The sequence below is a fragment of the Trachinotus anak genome, unplaced genomic scaffold, assembly GCF_046630095.1.
Source record: "Trachinotus anak isolate AG129_WGS33_773 ecotype Australia unplaced genomic scaffold, CSIRO_AGI_Tana_v1 ptg000032l, whole genome shotgun sequence".
In the NCBI taxonomy this organism is placed as follows: Eukaryota; Metazoa; Chordata; class Actinopteri; order Carangiformes; family Carangidae; genus Trachinotus; species Trachinotus anak.
Genome location: NW_027273883.1, coordinates 25882480 through 25903374, shown reverse-complemented (window position 1 = coordinate 25903374; position 20895 = coordinate 25882480). Strand labels below are relative to the sequence as shown.

Below are 20895 nucleotides of genomic sequence, written 5' to 3'. Positions count from 1 at the left end.
AAAACCTCATCAACACAACACTCTCCCAGTTTAATGTACCCCTTTTCCACCAAACTGGTTCCAGGGCTGGTTCGGAGCTAGAGCCAGACTTAGCACCAGTTCTTTGGTTTTCCACAGACAAAGCACCGGTTCCTGGCTCTCAGAACCGGTGCCTGGCCAGCACCAACTCCCTGCTGGGCCCGTAGGAAGAACCACGTTACGTTGGGGGCTTCGGGCTTACGTCACGAGCGGGGGCGGGATTATTGACCGTCTTCTCGAGCGTGATCGCTGCTCGCTGCAGAACCGTCGAGCAGTATTTACTTGCTGGATCGCCAAATGTTGCTTCCTAAGAAAGGCTCGAAAAGCCAACAGCAACACTTGACCCGCAGCCATACCTGTCAAGTTTCGGATTTGAAAATAAGGGAAATTTTCCGGCGCCCGCCGCCAGCAGTCTGACCCCCCCGACCAAGCTCCAGTGTCCCTTACATTTTAAGACAGGTGTACAAGAAAGCTAAAATCACCACCTGTCAACCGCTTCAGCCTACCTGTGTTGACACTGACATGCTGTGAACATTCATTACAGCCTGAATGAAAACACAAAAGGGTATATATGAAAAGTATTTATTTAATGTCTTATTTGCATATTATCTGTTCAACATTGCTTGTTACATTTTATTTTCATTCCACACATTCTTTTCATTTCATATTGCTTTTCTCACAGTTTTTCTTTTCATTTTTACTCTTTTTCCTCTTCAGAAACGAAAATCCGCGGTCCCATCGATCTCGGTATTTACAGACGGTTTGAGGTTTTTGCAGGAGGAGTTCCCGCTCTGTCGCGTCCATCCGTCTTTTATTATCGCGAGGCTAGTGACAGAGCTCGGGGCAGAGGTCAGGGGATGTTTTTTTTTTTTTTTTTTACTCCGCCCGGGCCCGGTATTAATAATTTTTATAACGCAGGTTTAAATACGGGATATTTACGGGAAAATACTAATACGGGAGGACGGCGGGAAAGAAGGGTAAAATACAGGACTTTCCCGGCCAAAACGGGATACTTCACAGGTATGACCGCAACGTAGTCCTCCATCTTTGTTGTGGTGATTGAATTTGGCGCTTGCTCTATTGAGGAAATGATGTGACATATACGTATACATTGACGTGATGACGTGGCTCTCTGGCTGGCACCCGCCTGTGGAAAAGCAAACTGGTTCGCAGTTGAACCAACCACGAACCAGCTCTAGCACCAGCCCTGGAACCAGTTTGGTGGAAAAGGGGTATGTTTTACTACAGCATGCACACACACACACACACACACACACACACACACACACACACACACACACACACACACACACACACACACTGTGTATACAGTGCACTGACTGTGTTTCCTGTGTGAGCAGTCCCTCAGACAGCACCGACAACATATCACCTCTGGTTCCTGGTTCATCATGTGACACTGAGCAGTCACATGACACTCAGCTTACCTTACCAGGAAGAGAGAAGATCCAGGAAGAAGAGAAGGAGGTCATGTGAGGGTTCAGATCAGTCGTGTGCAGCTGAAGCTTCAGGTAAACTGCAGGTAGGACGCTGTCATCATGTGTGTGTGTCTGTGTGTGTGTGTGTTGTATAGACAGGATGTTGTCTTTGTCTCACTGAGCTGCTTCACTAGCAGTTTCTCGCTGGACAAGATATTCAACAGAGCTTACGTAGTGATAAGGATACTGTGTGTGTGTGTGTGTGTGTGTGTGTGTGTGTGTGTGTGTGTGTGTGTGTGTTTGACTTTTACCTTTGACTGTGTACTGAAGTCTACATTCTCTAACATCCTCAGACTCACACATGTAAACAAACAAAATGATTCGCTGTATGTTGCTGTACACTGTAAAACATGTAAACCAGTGCAGTTTGTGGACATAAACCCTGACAGGTCAGAATAATCTGATATACAACAGGTCACAGGATCATAAACATAAAGTACAGGTGAGCAGTCAACACTGTATGTTTGTGCTTGTTCGTGTACATTTGTGTATATTGTGCATGTTTGTGTATGTTTGTGCTTGTTTGTGTATGTTTGTCTACGTTTGTGCATGTTTGTGTATGTTATGTATGTTGTTGTAAGTGTCAGTCTTCTTTCAGGAATGGGGCCTTTAGTAGTGACTCGGCTCCTGGTCCTGGTCTCACTGACTGTGGCCTTGGATGACGGACTGTTGAGGACTCCTCCGATGGGATGGATGGCCTGGGAACGCTTTCGCTGTGATGTGGACTGTAAGGATGACCCAGAGAACTGCATCAGGTAGATTCATGATTTAGTTTACACCTGATATTCTTCAGTAAGGAGATAAAGGACCGAGGTAGAAACCAAGTACTGAGAGAGAACCAGGTCAGAAGGCACCGCATCAGAGAGAACCTGGTCAAAGACAACCAGGTCAGAGAAAGGAAACCACACACTGAGGTCATTCTGCTTCTGCAGTGAGAATCTGACTCCTGCTGTTTACCTGGACTTGTTGTCCTGCTGCAGAGACTCCTCCTCCTGATTGACTCCTCCTGATCAGAATCTTCCTGATTGACTCCTCCCGATTGACTGATTTTGTTATTAGTTTTTATTCATACTGAGATAATTTCCTCATGAGTTCAGGATTAAAAGTTGTCTTTAATTGAACTGTTGATGGTTTCTTCCTGTCAGAAAACAGACTCTTTCCACAGTGAACATCAGCCTGTGTGGTCTATGTTTTCTACTAAATTTAGAAAGTTGTGTGACAGAAGTCATGATGTCTGAGGTTAGTGATGTGACACATGACTGTCCACAAGGTGGAGCTGTTCACTCACACACAGTCAGTGATTTAACCTCCACATGTCCAGTGTCCTACTGTGAGACAGACACACGAAACAACACACTGAGGTCAACACAACAACACACACACCTCCTCCTCTGTTCTCTGCCCTCCTCACCTCTGACCTCTGATCTCTGTCCTCTGTCTGTCCACAGTGAGGACCTGTTCAGAGACATGGCTGACCGGCTGGCTGAGGACGGCTGGAAGGAGCTGGGTTATGAGTATGTGATCATAGACGACTGCTGGATGTCCCTGCTTAGAGACCAAGGAGGGAGACTGCAGCCTGATCCCTCCAGGTTGGTCCGCGTCCCTCAGGGTCTCTGCTCTGTCAGCATCCAGGACTACACAGTGCTTTGTCCTAAAGGCAGAGAAACTGATGTACAGTTTTTCCAGGATCTGGATCATGAGTTACCTTAGTCCATGTTCAACAGCAATTTTCATTGTTTCAGCAGATCTGATGTTTGCTGGTCCTGAAAGACTGAGACACATTAGTGACACATTAGAGACACAGTCTGACCAGATGTTAAAAAGATGTGACTCCACATCTGTCAGAGCTGTATACCCAGGTGATTACTACACTGAAATGATCTGTACCTGGACCTGTAGCTTCATGTCTTTAGTCAGTGGTTCTCAACCTTTTTGGCTTGTGACCCTTCAATCTAACTGGCTAACCTCTGACCTGTCCTCACTGGGTAATGGTGTTGATGGATCAGGACTAGGTCCTGATCTCCTGTTAGAGATCTGCAGCACTATGAATAAATATAAAATAAAACCACTGGTTTGGACCCTCAGATCTGGTGATCAGTTAACACCTGTGGGGACTGATGTCTCTGGACTCTGGAGTCATTACCACTGTAATCTCTTTCCTCCAGGTTCCCAGGGGGCATTGCAAAACTGGCAAGATACGTCCATGACCGTGGACTGAAGCTGGGCATCTATTCAGACATGGGGTCTCGGACATGTATGGGATTCCCTGGCACCACCCTGGACAAGATTGAGATTGATGCGCAGACCTTTGCCAGCTGGGGGGTAGACTACCTGAAGTTTGATGGCTGTTACTCTGATCCTGTAGAACAGATGCTGGGTAAGACCCTCATCACATGACTTCATGACGTCACTGAAAACCTGACATCACTTCGTACAAGAATCGTGGACCAGCCACAGCTAGTGTTTGTCTCATGTCCCACAGGTTACCCTCTGATGTCCAAGGCTTTGAATGCTACGGGCCGACCAATAGTGTACTCCTGCAGCTGGCCTGTCTACCTGGGAGGACTGCCCCCTAATGTGAGTTCTCACTGTGTCAATGTGGAACCAGGACCTGGGTCAGTGGGACAGAACTGAAACTAGAGTCTGAAATTAGACTGGATCTTTCTGCACTGAAGGATTCTTCAAACAAGTTTATTGTGTGCTAGGTAATTTTAGCATGCTAACATACTAGGCTATGCTAACATGCTAATGCTGCATTCACTCATGTTAGATTTACTGCAATGAATAGTTTCCCTTTCATGTCAATGTCTCAGTCGTCATGACGACTGGGTCAAACAGACATGGATGCCTTCCGTTGTACTGTCAGTACATCCTAAACAACATGAACAATGTCACCTTAAGATAAGATGAACGTGGTCACATTACACCGGCTGAACATCACCGTGGTAACATCATCAGGTACAGCCTCACAGAGCTGCTGGCCCAGAATCTGAGACCTGAACCCGATACATTAGTGTAAACTCAGGCACTGAGTTGTGTTACTGTTACCAACTGGCTCTCAGACTGCAACAAAGCCATGGGAAACACACAAGTGCAACAAAACATTTATTTACAACAAAATTATATAAAACACAAAAAGCAGATGAGAGAAATCTGTGAGGTCGTATCTGTTGGACTATTGGTGAGATACTGGATCATCTGAACATTTATTGAGATGTTTGGAGGGAAACATCAACTCATAGACGTCTGAGCTGTGACCTCACTGTGACCTCACTGTGACCTCACTGTGACCTCACTGTAACCTACAGTACTTAGAGTAACCACTCACTCCTCCACTGACCCTGATCACTCATGTATGGATATCTTTTAAATGACCAACGTGACTGATCCCGACCCAAACATGTTTTCTACCTGTCGGGTCGCTTGCAGGTCCCTGCAGGTCTGGTCGGTCTCAGGTCTGGTCCTGTCAGTCTTAGGTCAGATATCCACCCTCTGCTGTTGACTCTCAGTCTTTAATATGTGAGTAATACTGCTCCCGCCAGGTGAACTACTCTCTGCTGGGGGACATCTGTCACCTGTGGAGGAACTACGGTGACATCCAGGATTCGTGGGACAGCGTCCAGGACATCATTGATTGGTTCTCCAACAACCAGGACTACCTGCAGCCGGCCGCCGGCCCCGGGCGCTGGAACGACCCTGACATGGTACGATGGTATGACCCAGCTGGCTGTCTTTGACATCATTGTTTCCCTGCAGCAGTGATGAGATCATGATGTCACCACATGTATCCGTCCATACTCTAAATCTGTGATGTTTGTCCTCACTGCTGATTGGCTGCTCTGTGACAGTAACGTGAAGGACCTGCCCTCTCTCCTCTGTCACATGTTCACTGTACATGAGCCAGGTGTCTTCATCCCTCCTTCTTCTCTCCTCAGCTCATCATCGGTAACTTCGGCCTGAGCGTGGACCAGGCTCGCTCTCAGATGGCGCTGTGGGCCATCATGGCGGCGCCTCTTATCATGTCCAACGACCTTCGAAACCTGGACAACAAGGCCAGGGCCATCTTGCAGAACAAAGCAGTCATCGCCATCAACCAGGACCCCCTAGGTATCCAGGGGCGACGCCTACTGCAGGTTATCATCATCATCATCATCTTCATTATTATCACTGTTAGCTTATTTACAGTAAACTAACAGGGCTGGGAAACAATATGTGTGTGTGTGCATGTGTGTGTGTGAGAGAGCAGGAGCAGAGTCACGTCGAGGTGTACTGGAGGCCTCTGTCTCACTCAGCCAGCAGCCTGGTGTTCCTGAGCCGGAGGACAGACATGCCGCTGCTCTACCACTGCTCTCTGCACAAACTCCACTATGACCCTGGAAACTATGAGGTTTGTTCACCTGTGCATTCACCTGTGTTGTCACATGATCACCTCATCAATGGATAATCAATTAACTATTTCAGTCATTTATCAAGGAATAAGATTTTAGGACAAAAGATGAAACTTTATTGATGCTCAGTGGGAAATTTAGTGTTAGATCAACATGAGGAACAGAACAGAAAGGGAGAGAGGAGGAGGAGGAGTAAGAGGATGAGGAAGATACTAATGAGCAGCTCCGCTCTGTGTAAAGAGCAGACAGTGGTTCAGACCACACCTATCTGCGGCTGATTGGTTCTGTGTTTCTGCTGTAAAAAAAAGGCAGCACCATCAGCCAATCAGAGCGGATCATGAGGAAGATGTGTTAGAAATTCTCCCAGCATGCACCAGGGGACAGACTTATCTGAGCTCATCAGTGTTTTTGAAGCAGGTGTGTCTTCATCTTGTCCTCAGGCCTACGACGTGTTCACTGGCACCACGGTGAAGGGGCTGAATGCCACCACAGAGTTCACCGTCTCCATTAACCCGTCAGGTGTGGTCATGTGGTACATCTACCCACTGTCCACACACAATGAGCCTGTCCACAGGAGACCCTCACAGCTCAGAGTCCACAGACCTGGACCTGATCGTCACAACGTGTTATGAACAGCTGACAGGCTCGTCATAGCAGCTACTGCTAAATTTGTCATTTTGTCTGAATGTTGTTAAAATGTTGTAAATTCTGCTGGTGTCATGTTTGACTCAGGTCCACTGACTGTAAATGAATCTATAAAAACATAATCGGGGTGAATCAGGCTCTTATACACAGATATAATAAATAAGAAGGGGAAGTCTTCCTTCACTCTGTCTCTGATGACTGGAATATTGATTGATTTGTTATTGATCAGTTCTGTAAAAGACATGAAGCTTCACATATTCACAGAAGCAGTTCAGACACACCTATCACACATCCAGGTGAGTGGAAACACGTAACATCATACAGTGTGGGTAGTGATCACCCACATGTGTAAGGTTTTTGTCCCACAAACAGAACAGTGATCTTCGCTGTGAGGGGTTTCCAGGGGTGTGGTAGCTGATGAAGAGGATGAAGTCGGGGGACAGGTTACTGCAGGTGGAGGTTAGGAAAGTGAAGCGGTTGGTGGTTTGAGGGTTTAGGCAGAGTATGGATCTGAAGAGGCAGGCGGAGACTGGAAATCCTTCTGCTGGTGAGCAGGGAAATCCACAGCAAGCAGGCAGACTGATAAGAAGCTGGGGGAACAAGTGGAACCTCATACACGCGGAGGAAACCGGTTACTAAAAACACACTAACACAGCAAACAGGATTTGGCTGAAGTGTGACACAGAGAGTGAAAATGATCTGGAGACGAGTTGTGAACTGAACCGGTCTGAAATAAAAAACACTCACAAACACACAGAAAACAAACTGGGGACAAACACATGAGGTGACAGGACCAACAGGACCTGATCCTAACGGGATTTTTGAAATGAAACAGAAAACAAATCAAATGAAATAACCACATAAAGAATAATTTGTTGTGAGATCAGATCAACGTGGGTCATATCTCAGGATAAAATCATGGGGTCATTAACCACAGAGGGAGGAGCTCCACTGCTGATGGATGATGATGATGATGATGATGAACACTCCATGAACATGTTTTATTTTCTGAAGAGAACTTCAGCAACCAGAGCTGAAGACGAGCACATCAGAGGCAGAGCAAACTGTACAGTGTGGAGCAGAGTCTGGGTCTTTTAAGGATGACTGTAATTAAAGAACATGACCAACAGTGACGACAGGACGTCAGTGTCCTCAGAGGGACACAACATTAATGAGTGTGTCCACTGAAGACCTGAAACCTCACTGATGTGCATCAGATCAGTGACAGTTCACTGAGCAGCCAGAGCTAACACAGTCCACCAGTGTCTTCACATACATTTGGATAATGACTGGAGGATAGAGCGGCCATTTTACTGATGTCACAGCAAGGGGTGGGGGGTGGTGGGGGGTGGTGGGGGGTGGGGGTGGGGGGGGGGATGGGGGGGTTGGGGGGGGCACATCATTTGGCTTTGACAGATTGTGTGGAAGTCCTTTGTTGTAGGCCAAACGGGACAGTCCTTCCTGACCCCTGGATCAGATGAAGGGACCAATTGTGGCTCTGCAGAAAGCAGCTGCTCTGAAAACCACAGTCTGACTTTGAGTCTCCTTTTGTGTGTTAAGGCTACAAAGAGGCTTTGATGCACAAATGAAAGGAGACTCACACACACACACACACACACACACTGTCCATCCTCACTGACACTGGTGGACTTCATCACGTGCACTGTGTGATTAGTGGTCACATGACACTCAGTCCACCATCCTGGCAGCACACATGTCACTGTGACAGACTCTGATGTCTCACTGTTAGAGACATCAAAATCCACAGCTGAAGGGCCCGTCAGCAAGGCACCTAACACCCCACCTGCTCTAGGTGTCTGTGCGTGTTAGAGTACCTTTGTTGTCATGGTTACAATGTTAAGTGTGGTTGGGGCTGTAGTCTTGATAAAAGAAACAGTGATTATCAGTGACACACAGGAAACAACCAGTGGCCTCTTCATCCTCCTGAGAACTCCGACTTCCTCCTTTGCGCCTGTCCTACAAGAGAACCACAAGATAACACCTGAGGGTCAACTTGACTGAGGGACGGTGGGTAATCAGCTGCTGCACTTACAACCAGTGGGCTCACTCATTTCCCTTCCTCACATTAACACGTGAAAAAAGAGAAACGTCAGATTTCCACCATTTCTCAGGTGAAGGCCCCAGATGATGAGAGCTCAGAGAGCTACAGACACTGGTAGTCCTCCTTCACCTGGAAGTAGCCCTCCCTCACCTGAAGGTAGTCCTTCACCTGGAGGTAGCCCTCCTTCTCCTGGAGGTAACCCTCCTTCACCTGGAGGTAGCCCTCCTTCTCCTAGAGGTAGTCCTCCCTCACCTGGAGGTAGCACTCCTTCTCCTGGAGGTAGCCCTCCTTCTCATGAAGGTAATCCTCCTTCTCCTGGTAATCCTCCCTCACCTGGAGGTAGCCCTCCGTCTCCTGGAGGTAGTCCTCCTTCTCCTGGTAGTGCTCCTTCACCTGGAGGTAGCCCTCCTTCTCCTGGAGGTAATCCTCTTACACCTGGAGATATCCCTCCCTCACCTGGAGGTAGCCCTCCTTCTCCTGGAGGTAATCCTCCTTCGCATGGGGGTAGCCCTTCTCCTGGACGTAATCCTCCTTCACCTGGAGGTAGTCTTCCCTCACCTGGAGGTACCACTCCTTCTCCTGGAGATAGCCCTCCTTCTCATGGAGGTAATCCTCCTTCTCCTGGTAATCCTCCTTCACCTGGAGGTAGCCCTCCTTCTCATTGAGGTAGTGCTCCTTCTCCTGGAGGTAGTCCTCCTTCTCCCGGTAATCCTCCTTCACCTGGAGGTAGCCCTCCTTCTCCTGGAGGTAATCCTCCTTCACTTGGAGGTAGACCTCTTTCTCCCGGAGGTAGACCTCCTTCTCCTGGAGGTACCCTCCTTCTGGAGGTAATCCTCCCTCTCCTGGAGGTGGCCCTCCCTCACCTGGAGGTAGTCCTTCACCTGGAGGTAGCCCTCCTTCTCCTGGAGGTGGTCCTCCTTCTCCTGGAGGTATTCCTCCTTCACCTGGAGGTGGACCCCCTTTTCCTGGAGGTAGACCTCCTTCACCTGCTTTAATCTTATCTTCAGCTCATGTTGCACATATCTACACTTCTCCCTGACTCCAAACCTGAAGACCTCCTTTCTCTGGTTGAGGAGGGTCTTGATATTACTGTTGATCCAGGGTTTGTTGTTGAAGCAGCATATAGGCCTTGTTGGTATCACAGTGTCCATACAGAACTTAATGTAATCCATGGTGCAGTCAACTGTTCTGTCCAGTGTTTGCTGTTTTCATTTTCCTGTGACTCCAAGAGAACATTCAGATCTGTGGACTCAAACCAGTCCCTTAGTGCCTCCCTGGCCTCCTGAGTTCTGTTCCTGAATGGAGATACAACAGGATTTATTATACAATAGTATATAAATGAGGCTCTACATTATTTATGGATCAAGCAGTCACAGAGTTAAACATCTACCAGCTGTATCAGTTGGTCAGGGTCCAGGGAGCAGGACTGAGGTTCTCAGCAGCTCCTACACTTCCTATATTACTCTGCAGACTGTGTTTCAAGAGTTGGTGACCCCCCCTGACGAGAATCTCTCATAAGGTCATCATCAGGGAAAAACAGAGCCAGTCTCTGAAGTCTCTGAAGTCTCTGACCTCCTCAGAGACCCTGATCATGATCCAGTACTAGACTCCACAGGATCCTCTACTAACAGTGATGTAATGGTCCACAGACTCAGCAGTAGGTTATACATATGTTATCTTGAACTTAACCTGGTTAGGAGTCCAGCATTAGTTACCATGGTGATTTACCCCGGTAACAGGTGAACCACCATTGTACCTCTGAAAACCCAGAGTCAAACCTACAGACCTCTGGTGTTTCCTCCAGCTTCTTCATATTCCTCAGTCTGATCCTCAGGTTTCTCTAATATATATATATATATATATATATAATATGTATAAATAGAAACACTGAGGGGACTGGTTATATTTGATTATTATTATTTTTTCTTCTTCTTCTTCTTATTGTTTATAAATATTTGTTACAATTCATCAGAGAGAACTGAGGTTATATTTTATTATTTATAAACATTATTATTATTTATAGACAGAGACTGAGTGATATTATTATTATTTTTATTATTTATTATCATCATTTATAAAATTGTCATGATAATTCATAAACACTCCCATGTGGGGGGTTTCTCCCAGGTCTCGTGTGTGTGTGTTTCTGTCTCTAATGTTTATGAGCAGAAATGAGTTCAGATCCTAAACATCTCTGTTGGAGCGCAGTCAGGGTGACTTTGCCATCTGCAACGAAACCAGATCATTATTTAGAATTACTGCCCCAATACAGCAGCTTACTCTTCACTGTTACCCCTCCACCCCCGCTGATCTGCTGTCTCAGGGAGGGAGGGGCCTGGGTTGGGGTCAGATTCACCACGAGTGCAGCAGAATGAATGGCTCTGGTTTTCTGAGGACACACTGCTGTGGACGTGACATAATGATGCCAGGAAAGTGGTCACCCTGAGTGACCAGGTGAAAGGTATGATGGGAAGTGTGGGTGGTGAACTGCAGGACCACTTATGTGTCATTACAGGTGTCATCACTGATGTTGTCTGTGATAGGTTTTTGTCATGTTTTTTGGATTTTGTGTCAACTCTCTGATGTCACCGACACCCCTGATCCCTGATCAGGATGTTCTGGTCCTGTTCCTGGACTGGTCTCTCTCAGCGTCTCGACCTGACAACACACTGACACAAACTAAAACTCTGGACTTGACCATTGGCACGTACGATCAAACCAATTAACCGTTTTAAATGACCTGTTATATAAGCAATAAAGTTGCACAACCCAGTTACACGCTTAACTAGACATCACTGAAACACACCCCCCAGACTGAGAGGCCTCTAACATCAGTGAGTGTCTGACATGAGGAGAGATGGAGGCAGCTGTAGACGACAAATCTGAGTGACATCCACCTCTGAATGTGTTGTTGGATTTATTTTCTCACATTTAGACTGAAGCCTTCATCCTTAGTTGTATTTGTTGTGTTTTGACAATGATGATGATGATGCTGTGCAACACATTACTTCTAACACATGAGCCTCTGATGAAGATCAGGTGTTTCACCTTGTTTATGTCCACATTATGTTTTTATAAAATAAAGACAAATGATGAGTAAAATAGTCAGTCAGCACCATCTAAGTCTGGGTCTGACTGAGGCTCAAACATGAGGCTGAGTCTCTGATGTTTCCTCCTCTAACCATCTGCATTCTCTCTGCTCTTTCACCTGGACACCTGGAGCCAGCAGGTGGTGGGCGCGGCCAAGGCCTGATCCACTTCCTCACCCTTGTAAGGTTACCAGAGGGGGTCTTTGGAGTTTGCCCATTCAGTCCACATGGACAGGATCTCAAGGTGCAGCTGAGGGGTAGAGAGAGTCCAGTTTGGGAACCTCAGTCCATGTGGTTCTGTCAGCTTCATCAAACTGTGACCTGCAGAACAGACTGGAGCCAAATGTAAAGTTGGTGAGAGTCAGCACCACCAGGTCTGAAGCTGTGGGTCTTTACCCAGAAATGGTGGGTGATTATTTGATTGATGTGGTTTCAGCAGTGATGTAGACTGTTGAGGAGCTGAGCCTGAGGTCGAAGCTCTCAATTTATTAGTTGATCTACGTTCCAACCGTCACCTTTGGTCCTGACCTCTGGGTCATGACTGAAGGTTTCCTATGTGGTTCCGCTCACAGAGGAGCTGAGGCATCCACAGGGAGCTGAGGCGTCCAAGGGGGGCTGAGAGGTGGGTCATAAGAATGTCTCTTGGATGTCTTCCTTTGGAGGTTTTCCAGATACATTGAACTGGTATGAGACCCTGGGGAAGACCCAGAACAGGAGGGATGAGGTGTCTCATCTGGCTTGAAACACCTCGAGATCTCCCAGGAGGAGCTGGAAGAGGTTGTGGACAATAATCACTGAGTGTCTGGACATGATGGGGACAACAACTCTGAAGTTGTAAGGAACATATTCTTCTTTATTTTCTCTAAGCAGATTTATTGATGTTTAAAGGTCCAGATTTTAACTTCTCAATTGCTGATATCATCAGAAGATATATTTGTGGTTTTAAGAACCAAAAACCATCTCAGTGTAGTTTTGTATAATACAAAAATATAAAATATAAATATAGCAGGTTTCAGGTAAACCCAGGTGGGTTGGATTTGGGGCGTGGCTGAGAGCAGTGACTGCTTCGTTGTGACATCACAAAGTTCCAGAAGTCCTGATGGCTGGTTTTAAGGCTCAGTTTCTGAATACAGGCTGTGTGCATTTCTCTGTGGACTGAGGCTTTGATACTTTCACAGTATTAATATAGAACCTAGACCTGCTTTATAATCAAAAAAACATGGACATCTACCTTTAGACCATATGGACCTTTAACCTCTCTTAGGAGGAGGCTGTCCTTCACAGGATGTTTTAAATTGTACTGATGTACCAGGAACATGTTGTCACCACCAGTTGGCAGTGAAGACAAACTTTGGACAGTTACTCTTCAAATGCGGGTGGGTGTGTTCTTACCTTTAAGCCCTTGTTTGAGTGACTGTGGTGACAAGTTGTTGCAGTATAAAAAAAAATAAAAATCATTATGTCAAACAGTTCTGACCAACACCAACCTGTGGACACACAGTGAGTGTGTGAGACTAAACTAACCCTCAGGACTGGTTCATTTTCTACAAAAAAAACCTCACATCAAAAAAAAGAAAAACATATATTAAACATTTAAAACAGTGGTTTATTGAGAAGAAACCAGCCTCAGTCCAGTCCTCTATCTGCCTTTCTGGACTCAGCTCAAGTGTCTACATGAACAGTTGCACGTTGCAGCAGCACCGGGCCAAGTGATCAGCTGCCTGCTGGCAGCAGAGACTAGGTCAAAGTCAGAGCCACCTGCCTCCATCAGCTCAGACTGTGGAGCACAGTCAACCACATCAAGCCTGTTAGTCAAGTCCAGAGCACACAAAGCCTTGAGGACTGAGCTCACTGATCCAGGTTTTTAATTGGCAGGGACCAAAGTGTCTGTAAACAGGCTGCTGAGCTGAAGTATTTATGCTCGTTTAATATTTAAATTTCAACACTTTATTTCAACAAAAAACTAGAAGCTGTTAATTATTTATTCACGTACAAGTGGCTTTTATTCTCCTGCAGCTGATTCAGCCATGTTTCTGTCTCACTTTGTTAAACTGGCACCATGGATGGGGACAGATAGAGTCCTCAGCAGAAACTCATGACTCCAGACCAGAGGCAAAGCAGCAAGTCTGAATCACAGTCTGAGACAGTGAGGCCACCTCCAGACTGATGTCCGTAGAGAGGAGGTTTGTGGGTAAATGTTCTGGAGAAGAGCTGAGTCTGTTCTCAGGATGTTTATCTCCAGTAGAAGTTAATGAGAACTTTTCACTTCATAATGTTCTTCACTGTTCTCATATCAGTTCTTTAGAACGCTCACATATAGGATACAGATTACTTCAGACTTTATATGAAGTGATTTCATAGCATGCTTGATGATACCTGTCTCTGTCTGTCTCTCTCTGTCTCTGTCTTTCTGTCTGTCTGTCTGTCTGTCTGTCTGTCTCTGTCTGTGGACACATTTCATCACAACCTGCACGATCCAGTTATGAACCTGTACAGGTGTGTAGTTGAAGGTGGAGTTTGAAGATGGGTGTGGTCATCTCAGCTGGTTGATCCTCTCTAGATGGTCTCTAGTTTGTCATGGATGATGTATATAGGTGAGTGTGGTGTGAGTCAGAGCCTAGGTGTTAATGTGTGTAAGTTATTCTTCAGCTTCAGGTGCATCACCACCCTCTGTGAGAACAATGACCTGAGACCTGGACCCAGCTCATACCTGTGTCACTAAGACCCAACAAAGCCCAAGGTGACTGATGTCAAATCTGAAAATCTGAACCCGATCACGTCACCATTACTGACAGGTAGCTCACCTGGCTTCTCCTTTTATATGGACACTTTTGATTGGCTCAGCCAAAAAGAGACAATAAAAACTTTAATAGATGAAAATAACTGAACCAAAATAAAACATGAGGTTTTACACAAACAGGACGAGTCAAAAGAACCAGATCACATGTAGGAAGAAGACAGGATCAGATGAGACAAAAGTCCCAGGGCAGATCCAGACTGAAGGTATCTCACTGTGTCCTGAGCTAAATGAGCTGCTCAATGACACTAGGCCCTCAGCTGTTTTAAAAAAAACGTGCGACACTCGGGCAAGCACTTTGCTGAATGCAATAGCACCAAGTTCAGCCTGTGTGCGTAACAGCGGGTAAACATGGCTTCGGGCACTTTTTCTTTAATTTTAGCTTGCACGCCATTAAGCTCTGATGCCATTACAGCCGCCCCATCATAGGTCTGAGCTACAAGCTTGTCAACACAGTCATACTTCTCCAACACTCCCAGGACATACTCAGCAATGGCAGGAGCGCGTCTGTCCTCACTCATGTCATCGAAACCCAAAAACGCCTCCTTCACCTCACAGTCTGCTTCAGTGTTAGCCACACACCGCAATATGACAGAAATCTGAGCTTGGTTTGTGACGTCTGTGATCTCGTCTACTTCTACAGCAACAAATGGGGTTGCACTGATCTCCTTTTTAATGTCATTTCTAATGACATTAGCGACTGCTTCAATGAAATCATTCTGTATTCTATTTGACAAGCCAGAAAACACAGTGGATGTCTCTAAATGTCCAGCTAGCCTGTCATCTTTCTCAGCAAAAGCATGTAAGAGTTCAACATAGTTGCCACGATTGGCAGAGCCTGTTTGCTGCTGTTTGGGGAGGAAGCAGGTGGCATTGATGAGATCTTTTAAAATCTCTCGGTTCTCTTTTACCTTAGCATTGTGGATGCTGATGTTGAGTCTTTGCTGTTGGTCCAAAGCCAAGTCTATCCTGGACACCCCGAACGTTTTTAGTGCGATCTGGCTTTGAATGTGAGTGGTTGATCGCTCATGTTTGATGAGGCTTCTTTGCAAATTCTTCAGGTCACAATATCCCATCTGAGTCCAGAAATTGTCACAAGTTGAGAAAAGAAGGCAGGAAAAGCAGAAAAGGCGGTTTCTTACTGGACACCCACACAGCCAGCCTTTTCGTGTGTACCACTCTGTTTGAAAAGACCGGGTCTTCTGTCCCGCAGTCTGAAGCAAACCCTCTAGCTCCGGCGTTGGTCTTCCTTTAATTATTACCTCCTGCTTCGATTGATATTCCAGTTTAGAAAACTGTTTGAGTTTAGATATGTAATCCTCCATTTTGAAAATAAGGCAAGACAAGAGGAAAAAATAAAGGGATGGCTGCACTTGACTTGCTAACTGTAAATGACCTTTAATATGATTAACACATAACTACATTTTGTTGTCTTTATGTTTATTTATTTAGTTCATGAACATAAGTTAAGGCCAGGTCATTTTTTATTTTATTTTTTAATATATTAAGCAGATGTTATATCCAGCGCTTTTATTTTGAAGGCGTCCCGCCGAAACCTCGTAAACATCCGGTGCTTCGGACTTCACCGGCTGTGAGAAGAGTGTGTCAATGCTAAAAGTGTGCTTAAGTTACATGAAACGCAGCACCTGGCTAATAAGAGGCACAAGCTCTTACGGTGTGTTCATAATGTTCATTAAATGGATCACGGTTCGCAAAATAAAGGAACATGAACCATCAGTTTGAGAGTTCGACCATCATTTAGCCGGGACGCTACACTAACTGTAGATTGGAGTTGCAAGAAGAATCACTGGGATCATGAGGGCCCCCTACCATGAGGCAGGAGAACTGCGGGCCTCACTTAATGCCTCTTTGCAGCCATTTTATGATTGCTCAGCACAAGAAACACGTTACACACATGCAGTTGTTGACAAAAAACACTGTACATTAAATACATCAGCTAAACTATGGAAATTTTGTTCATATAGCAAAAGTGTTTGAACATTTTAATAGCGACATACAGAGAGACAGCAATACGGTCTCACTGCATAGCATGCCAGCACAGTTAGTCGAGTCATTGCGCAATCCATGGTGAGGCTCATCTGGCTGCTGCCTCACCGCGCTTCTCTTCTCAATATTTGAACAGTAAATGTGAAAATTCAGCGATTTTGAATTACAAAAAAATAAATAAATCTAAAACTGGTGAAGTTAGATAAAAAATAACTTTATAGTGCAAATCATATATAAGTATATATAGGTGCTGATTGGATTTCTCTGTCTCCATGTCACAGAAAACAACAGGGCTCCATTTTCTTTGGTGCAAACCCTTCTGGACATGGTCCAGTCCCACATAGTGCTGAGGCCAGTGGTCTTGACATTGTCCTCTAGATCCTGAACCACACCGTGGTCAACACATTCCTCATAGGGCTTTGAGATAAAGGCAGCTGCTGCTTGGTTAATGTTTAAAAGGGAAGAAGGGCTCTTACTGCTGGGGTTAATACTGGGATGGCTCCCAGTACCCCACGAGACGCTGGAGGTGACAGAGTTCATATCACTGACAGATGAAGTTACATGTTCTTCTTGTGTGAGTCTGTCAGGACATTTGATTGGTCGGTCAGTTGGTTGGTCCACCACTGTGGTCCAGACTGAAATATCTCAACTATTGGATGATCCAAGAATATTGATGGTCCCCAGAGGATGAAGGACACTGACTCACTAGAGCCAACGGTCTTGACCATTGTCATTCATGGTCGTTTTAGTGTAACTTGAAGTCAGTGATTGAATTTGTACTTAAACTTGTGAATCTGTCTGCAGCCTTGCACAGCTGGTAGCTTAGCAACACACCGTCCTGTTTCTTTATACTTGCAGTTAATTCCATCACTTGTCTGGGTGCACCACCCTAAATTCTTTCTAAAGGTGTGTGCTGTTCTACCCATGTCTGACTCTCACCTCTATATATCCAACCTCGAGTGTGGTGGGATGATACGTCATACTGAGACCTGAACACTGTAGACTCACTCACCTAGATTCCACACCATGTCTCAAGTCTGTGCAACTGTTTACACAGAGCATGGTGGCATTAATTGGATGGTATGACAAAACTAATGTGGCTAAGCTAACATGGCTCCATTCAGTTTGGGCTCTCAGGTTTCTTACTCCTGAAAGGTCAGCAGTGTGACGTAGTCTGAAACTAGAGGGTGGCTCAAAGGTTCATGCCAGTTCACCAAGTCAAACTTTACTTTCTCTACACAAGTGCATGACTTAAAATCTCTGTGACTCCACCAGCATGAACTGGTCCTGATCCAGAATGTAGCTGTCATAGGCACTGGTGTGACCGGGTCCTGAGGCGGAGAGACCCTCCCAAAGGTTAAATGTTTAAACCTCCACTGACAGTCCACAGGCAACAACCCCTTTGAGAAAGGTCAGGGCTCTGACCAATGCGAGGCTGGATTGAATAGCTGATATGTGATCACTGTCTGGCTCTAACAGGACCTTGATCTGCCAGTATAACAACCATTGCAGACATGCTGGGAACGTCAAGTCCCAGGGAGGTGTCCATATGGACTGTAAGTGCATTAACACTTCTGATTTACATTATCGTGGGGGCCATTAGGATGATGTACCTCCACGGCCAGCCCACAGGACGCCTCTGAACTCTGAAGGGAGGACAAGAAAACAAAGAGCCTCAGAAAATCAGTCAGGACCACCAACCCTGTTCTGACCCCATCACCACAGAGACTGTCAGAGATGTGACAAATCTCTGCTCTGTCAGTCTGGGCCCTAAACTGCCTGAGCTACACATTAAACACCAGGTCCAGACTTGATGGAACATGTTTGGATATGACCTCTGGTGGTCAGGTCCTGTGCTGTCTGTAACTCTGCTATGAATACAGGGATGACACTCAGGTCAGTGGTTACATCTACATTTACACTGACTCATGTGTCAGACTGTTTCCTCCACAGAGACTCTCAGTGAGGTGGATCAGTGAAGCTTCAGGTCAGTAGAGACCTTGGTGTCAGGACTCAGTTCTACATCTGTTGAATAATTGAAGAAGATCAGGTAAAGAAGTGAAGTGAAAGTCAGAGTAAGAGCTAGTTAGACATGTTAGGGTGTTAGAGGTGTTAGGGGAGGAGGTGCTCTCTGAAGACAGGAGGCTTCAGCAGGTTCTTGAAGATATCCTGCTCTGATAGACTTCAGGAGCTGATTCCACCATCAGGGAACCACAGACCAGAACAGTCTGGACTAAGACTGTCTGTGTGCAGGGATGGTGATGACAGACCACATTCATTGGAGTAACACAGTGGAGGAGAAGGAGTATCAGGCTGAATGGCTGAGTTCAGACCCAGAAGTCACTCTGAAGGCAACATCAGAGACTGGATCTGGTTCAGGGTCAGAGGGAGTTAGTGGAGGTGGGTGAGGAGCAGAGTGATGAAGACCAGATGTACTGGTGCTTCTGGACCATTTGTCAGAGTTTCACTGTGGGTCAAGGGAGGTCTGTCAGAGGAGGGAAGCGATAACCAGGACCCGGACCAGGATCTGGGTGGAGGTCAGACCTGATGTTGTACAGAACCAAGAGTCAGGACCTGGAGACAGATACATCAAACATGACTCCAGGTTTCTCATGACCTTGGTTGGGGACAGAGATGAAGACATTGATATCATGATGAAGAGACTGATGATGATCAGCCTTACAGAGGGTTAGTTGAAGGTGGAGGATGTGTATATGTTAGGTACACCCATGTCACTTCCAAACATGCCTTACTTTTTGCATATGGTGTATTTGGGCTCATGTTATAATGCTGCACAACATTTACTTTGTGTTATCCTGCAGTCACAATAGACACAAAAATCTGTTGCTGCAGTGACACATTTTACTCCATAGGCCCAGTCCTGTATTACACATGTTCATCATGTCAATTAAGTTTTAACAGTAACCTTCCCCAAAAGCTATGATAGATAGATAGTCTGAAACCTGGAGCATCAACAGTGAAGACCTGAAAGCTGCAGTTCCTCTAATGACCACTAGAGTCAGTCCCCATAGACTCCCATGTTAAAATTTCCAACTCTACTGCAGAAAGAAACATGTTTACAGCCTGGTAAAAAAAACAGCATCTACCTAAGTCTCAGCTCCACACACGCCCCACCTCTCTGACCATATTTGGATTAGTTGGGAGTTAGGGCCGGAGTCAGGCGCTGCTAAGATGGCAACGGTGGAGCAGCTCACTCTGAGCTTCAGAAACCTGAGGGTGGTTTGATTTGAGACAACACACCAGTGAGTGTAATGTGTACACAGTGTACTACGTGTGTGTACTATGTAATACATATGTGTGTCTGTGTACACAGTGTACTATATGTGTGTGGACTACATGTGTGTGTACTGTGTACACAGTGTACTACATGAGAGTGTACTGACTGAAGTATCTGATTTGAGACACAGCATTCGGTTCCTCCGGGTGAGTTTGCTGACCTTCATCTTCTACCCACAGATGATTGGCAGGTAAATTGCAGGTGGTCCAGGAGGTTCTGTGTTTGTGACACTGTTATTGATGTAGAGTCAGCGATGTCATAAACATGTTCACCTTTGATGGTGCAAAGATAAATCACTGATAAATCACAGGCTAAAGCTCATGTTGATGAGATTAATTGGTTATAAATCAGTTTTGGAGAAGTCTTTATGACTTCTGTCAGAATTGAGTAATCAATAAATTAATATTAAAAAATACAACAAATAATATTTTACCATACTTAAGGAGCTCTCAGCAGTGACGACAGGTAACTACATTAATACAGATAGAGACCACAGATCAAACAGAGGAGTCACATGATTCTTCCTCTGTTTAAACATGGCTAATAATTCAACACTTGACCTGTTATGGAAAAACACAGCACTTACATAACTCATGTTAGAACTCAGTGGGAGAAGGTGTTCCCTCCGTCGACCCTCACTCCACCATCTGGCTTCCATCTACACTGACTCATGTTTCCAATAATGCACTGCAGCTGAGGGTCAGCAGGGTCCCGAGGACAATTAAAAGACCAACATATGTAATATATCCTGTCTCCTGCTCTGATGATAGGATATCCACTGCAGCCTCACATTAAACCAGCTGAGGATCTGTGGGGACTGTCTAATAACAGTCAGATCAATGTGGGATGAAGCTGCTGAAGTTTTGTCTCAATAATTAAATTCTGACCATTTCTGTCCCAAACTAAAACAAAACAAGCGTCTGAGGGAGGCTGCAGGTTTCATGACCAGCACAATATGAAAATGTTGTCATGAACAGCACATGTTTGTTGGTGCTAATTTCAAATGTCACAGGGTCAATGAACTACAGTGGCTTCATACATATAAATGTGGTCCGTGTGTTTACAGGTTTGACCTTGATGTGTTAAAGAGTAGGT

The 20895-nt window shown here is 45.6% G+C and overlaps 1 protein-coding gene across 3 annotated transcripts; it reads left to right on the top strand.

The window, feature by feature from the left end:
• Positions 1-1111: 1111 nt before the first annotated feature.
• On the top strand, positions 1112-6742 carry LOC139613482 (alpha-N-acetylgalactosaminidase-like). Of its 3 annotated transcripts, XM_071470157.1 has the most exons (10): positions 1112-1250; positions 1380-1547; positions 2113-2269; positions 2963-3103; positions 3680-3891; positions 3997-4091; positions 5057-5218; positions 5450-5647; positions 5761-5901; positions 6343-6742. In XM_071470157.1, exons 2-10 carry the CDS (start codon positions 1448-1450, stop codon positions 6532-6534), a joined length of 1398 nt encoding a protein of 465 aa, XP_071326258.1. In that variant the 5' UTR covers positions 1112-1250; positions 1380-1447; the 3' UTR covers positions 6535-6742. The 3 variants fall into 3 exon arrangements, with proteins under 3 accessions (XP_071326258.1, XP_071326259.1, XP_071326260.1); XM_071470158.1 differs by lacking the exon at positions 1112-1250 and having other exon boundaries at positions 1433-1558; XM_071470159.1 differs by lacking the exon at positions 1112-1250 and having other exon boundaries at positions 1498-1558; positions 2096-2269.
• The last annotated feature ends 14153 nt before the right edge of the window (positions 6743-20895 follow it).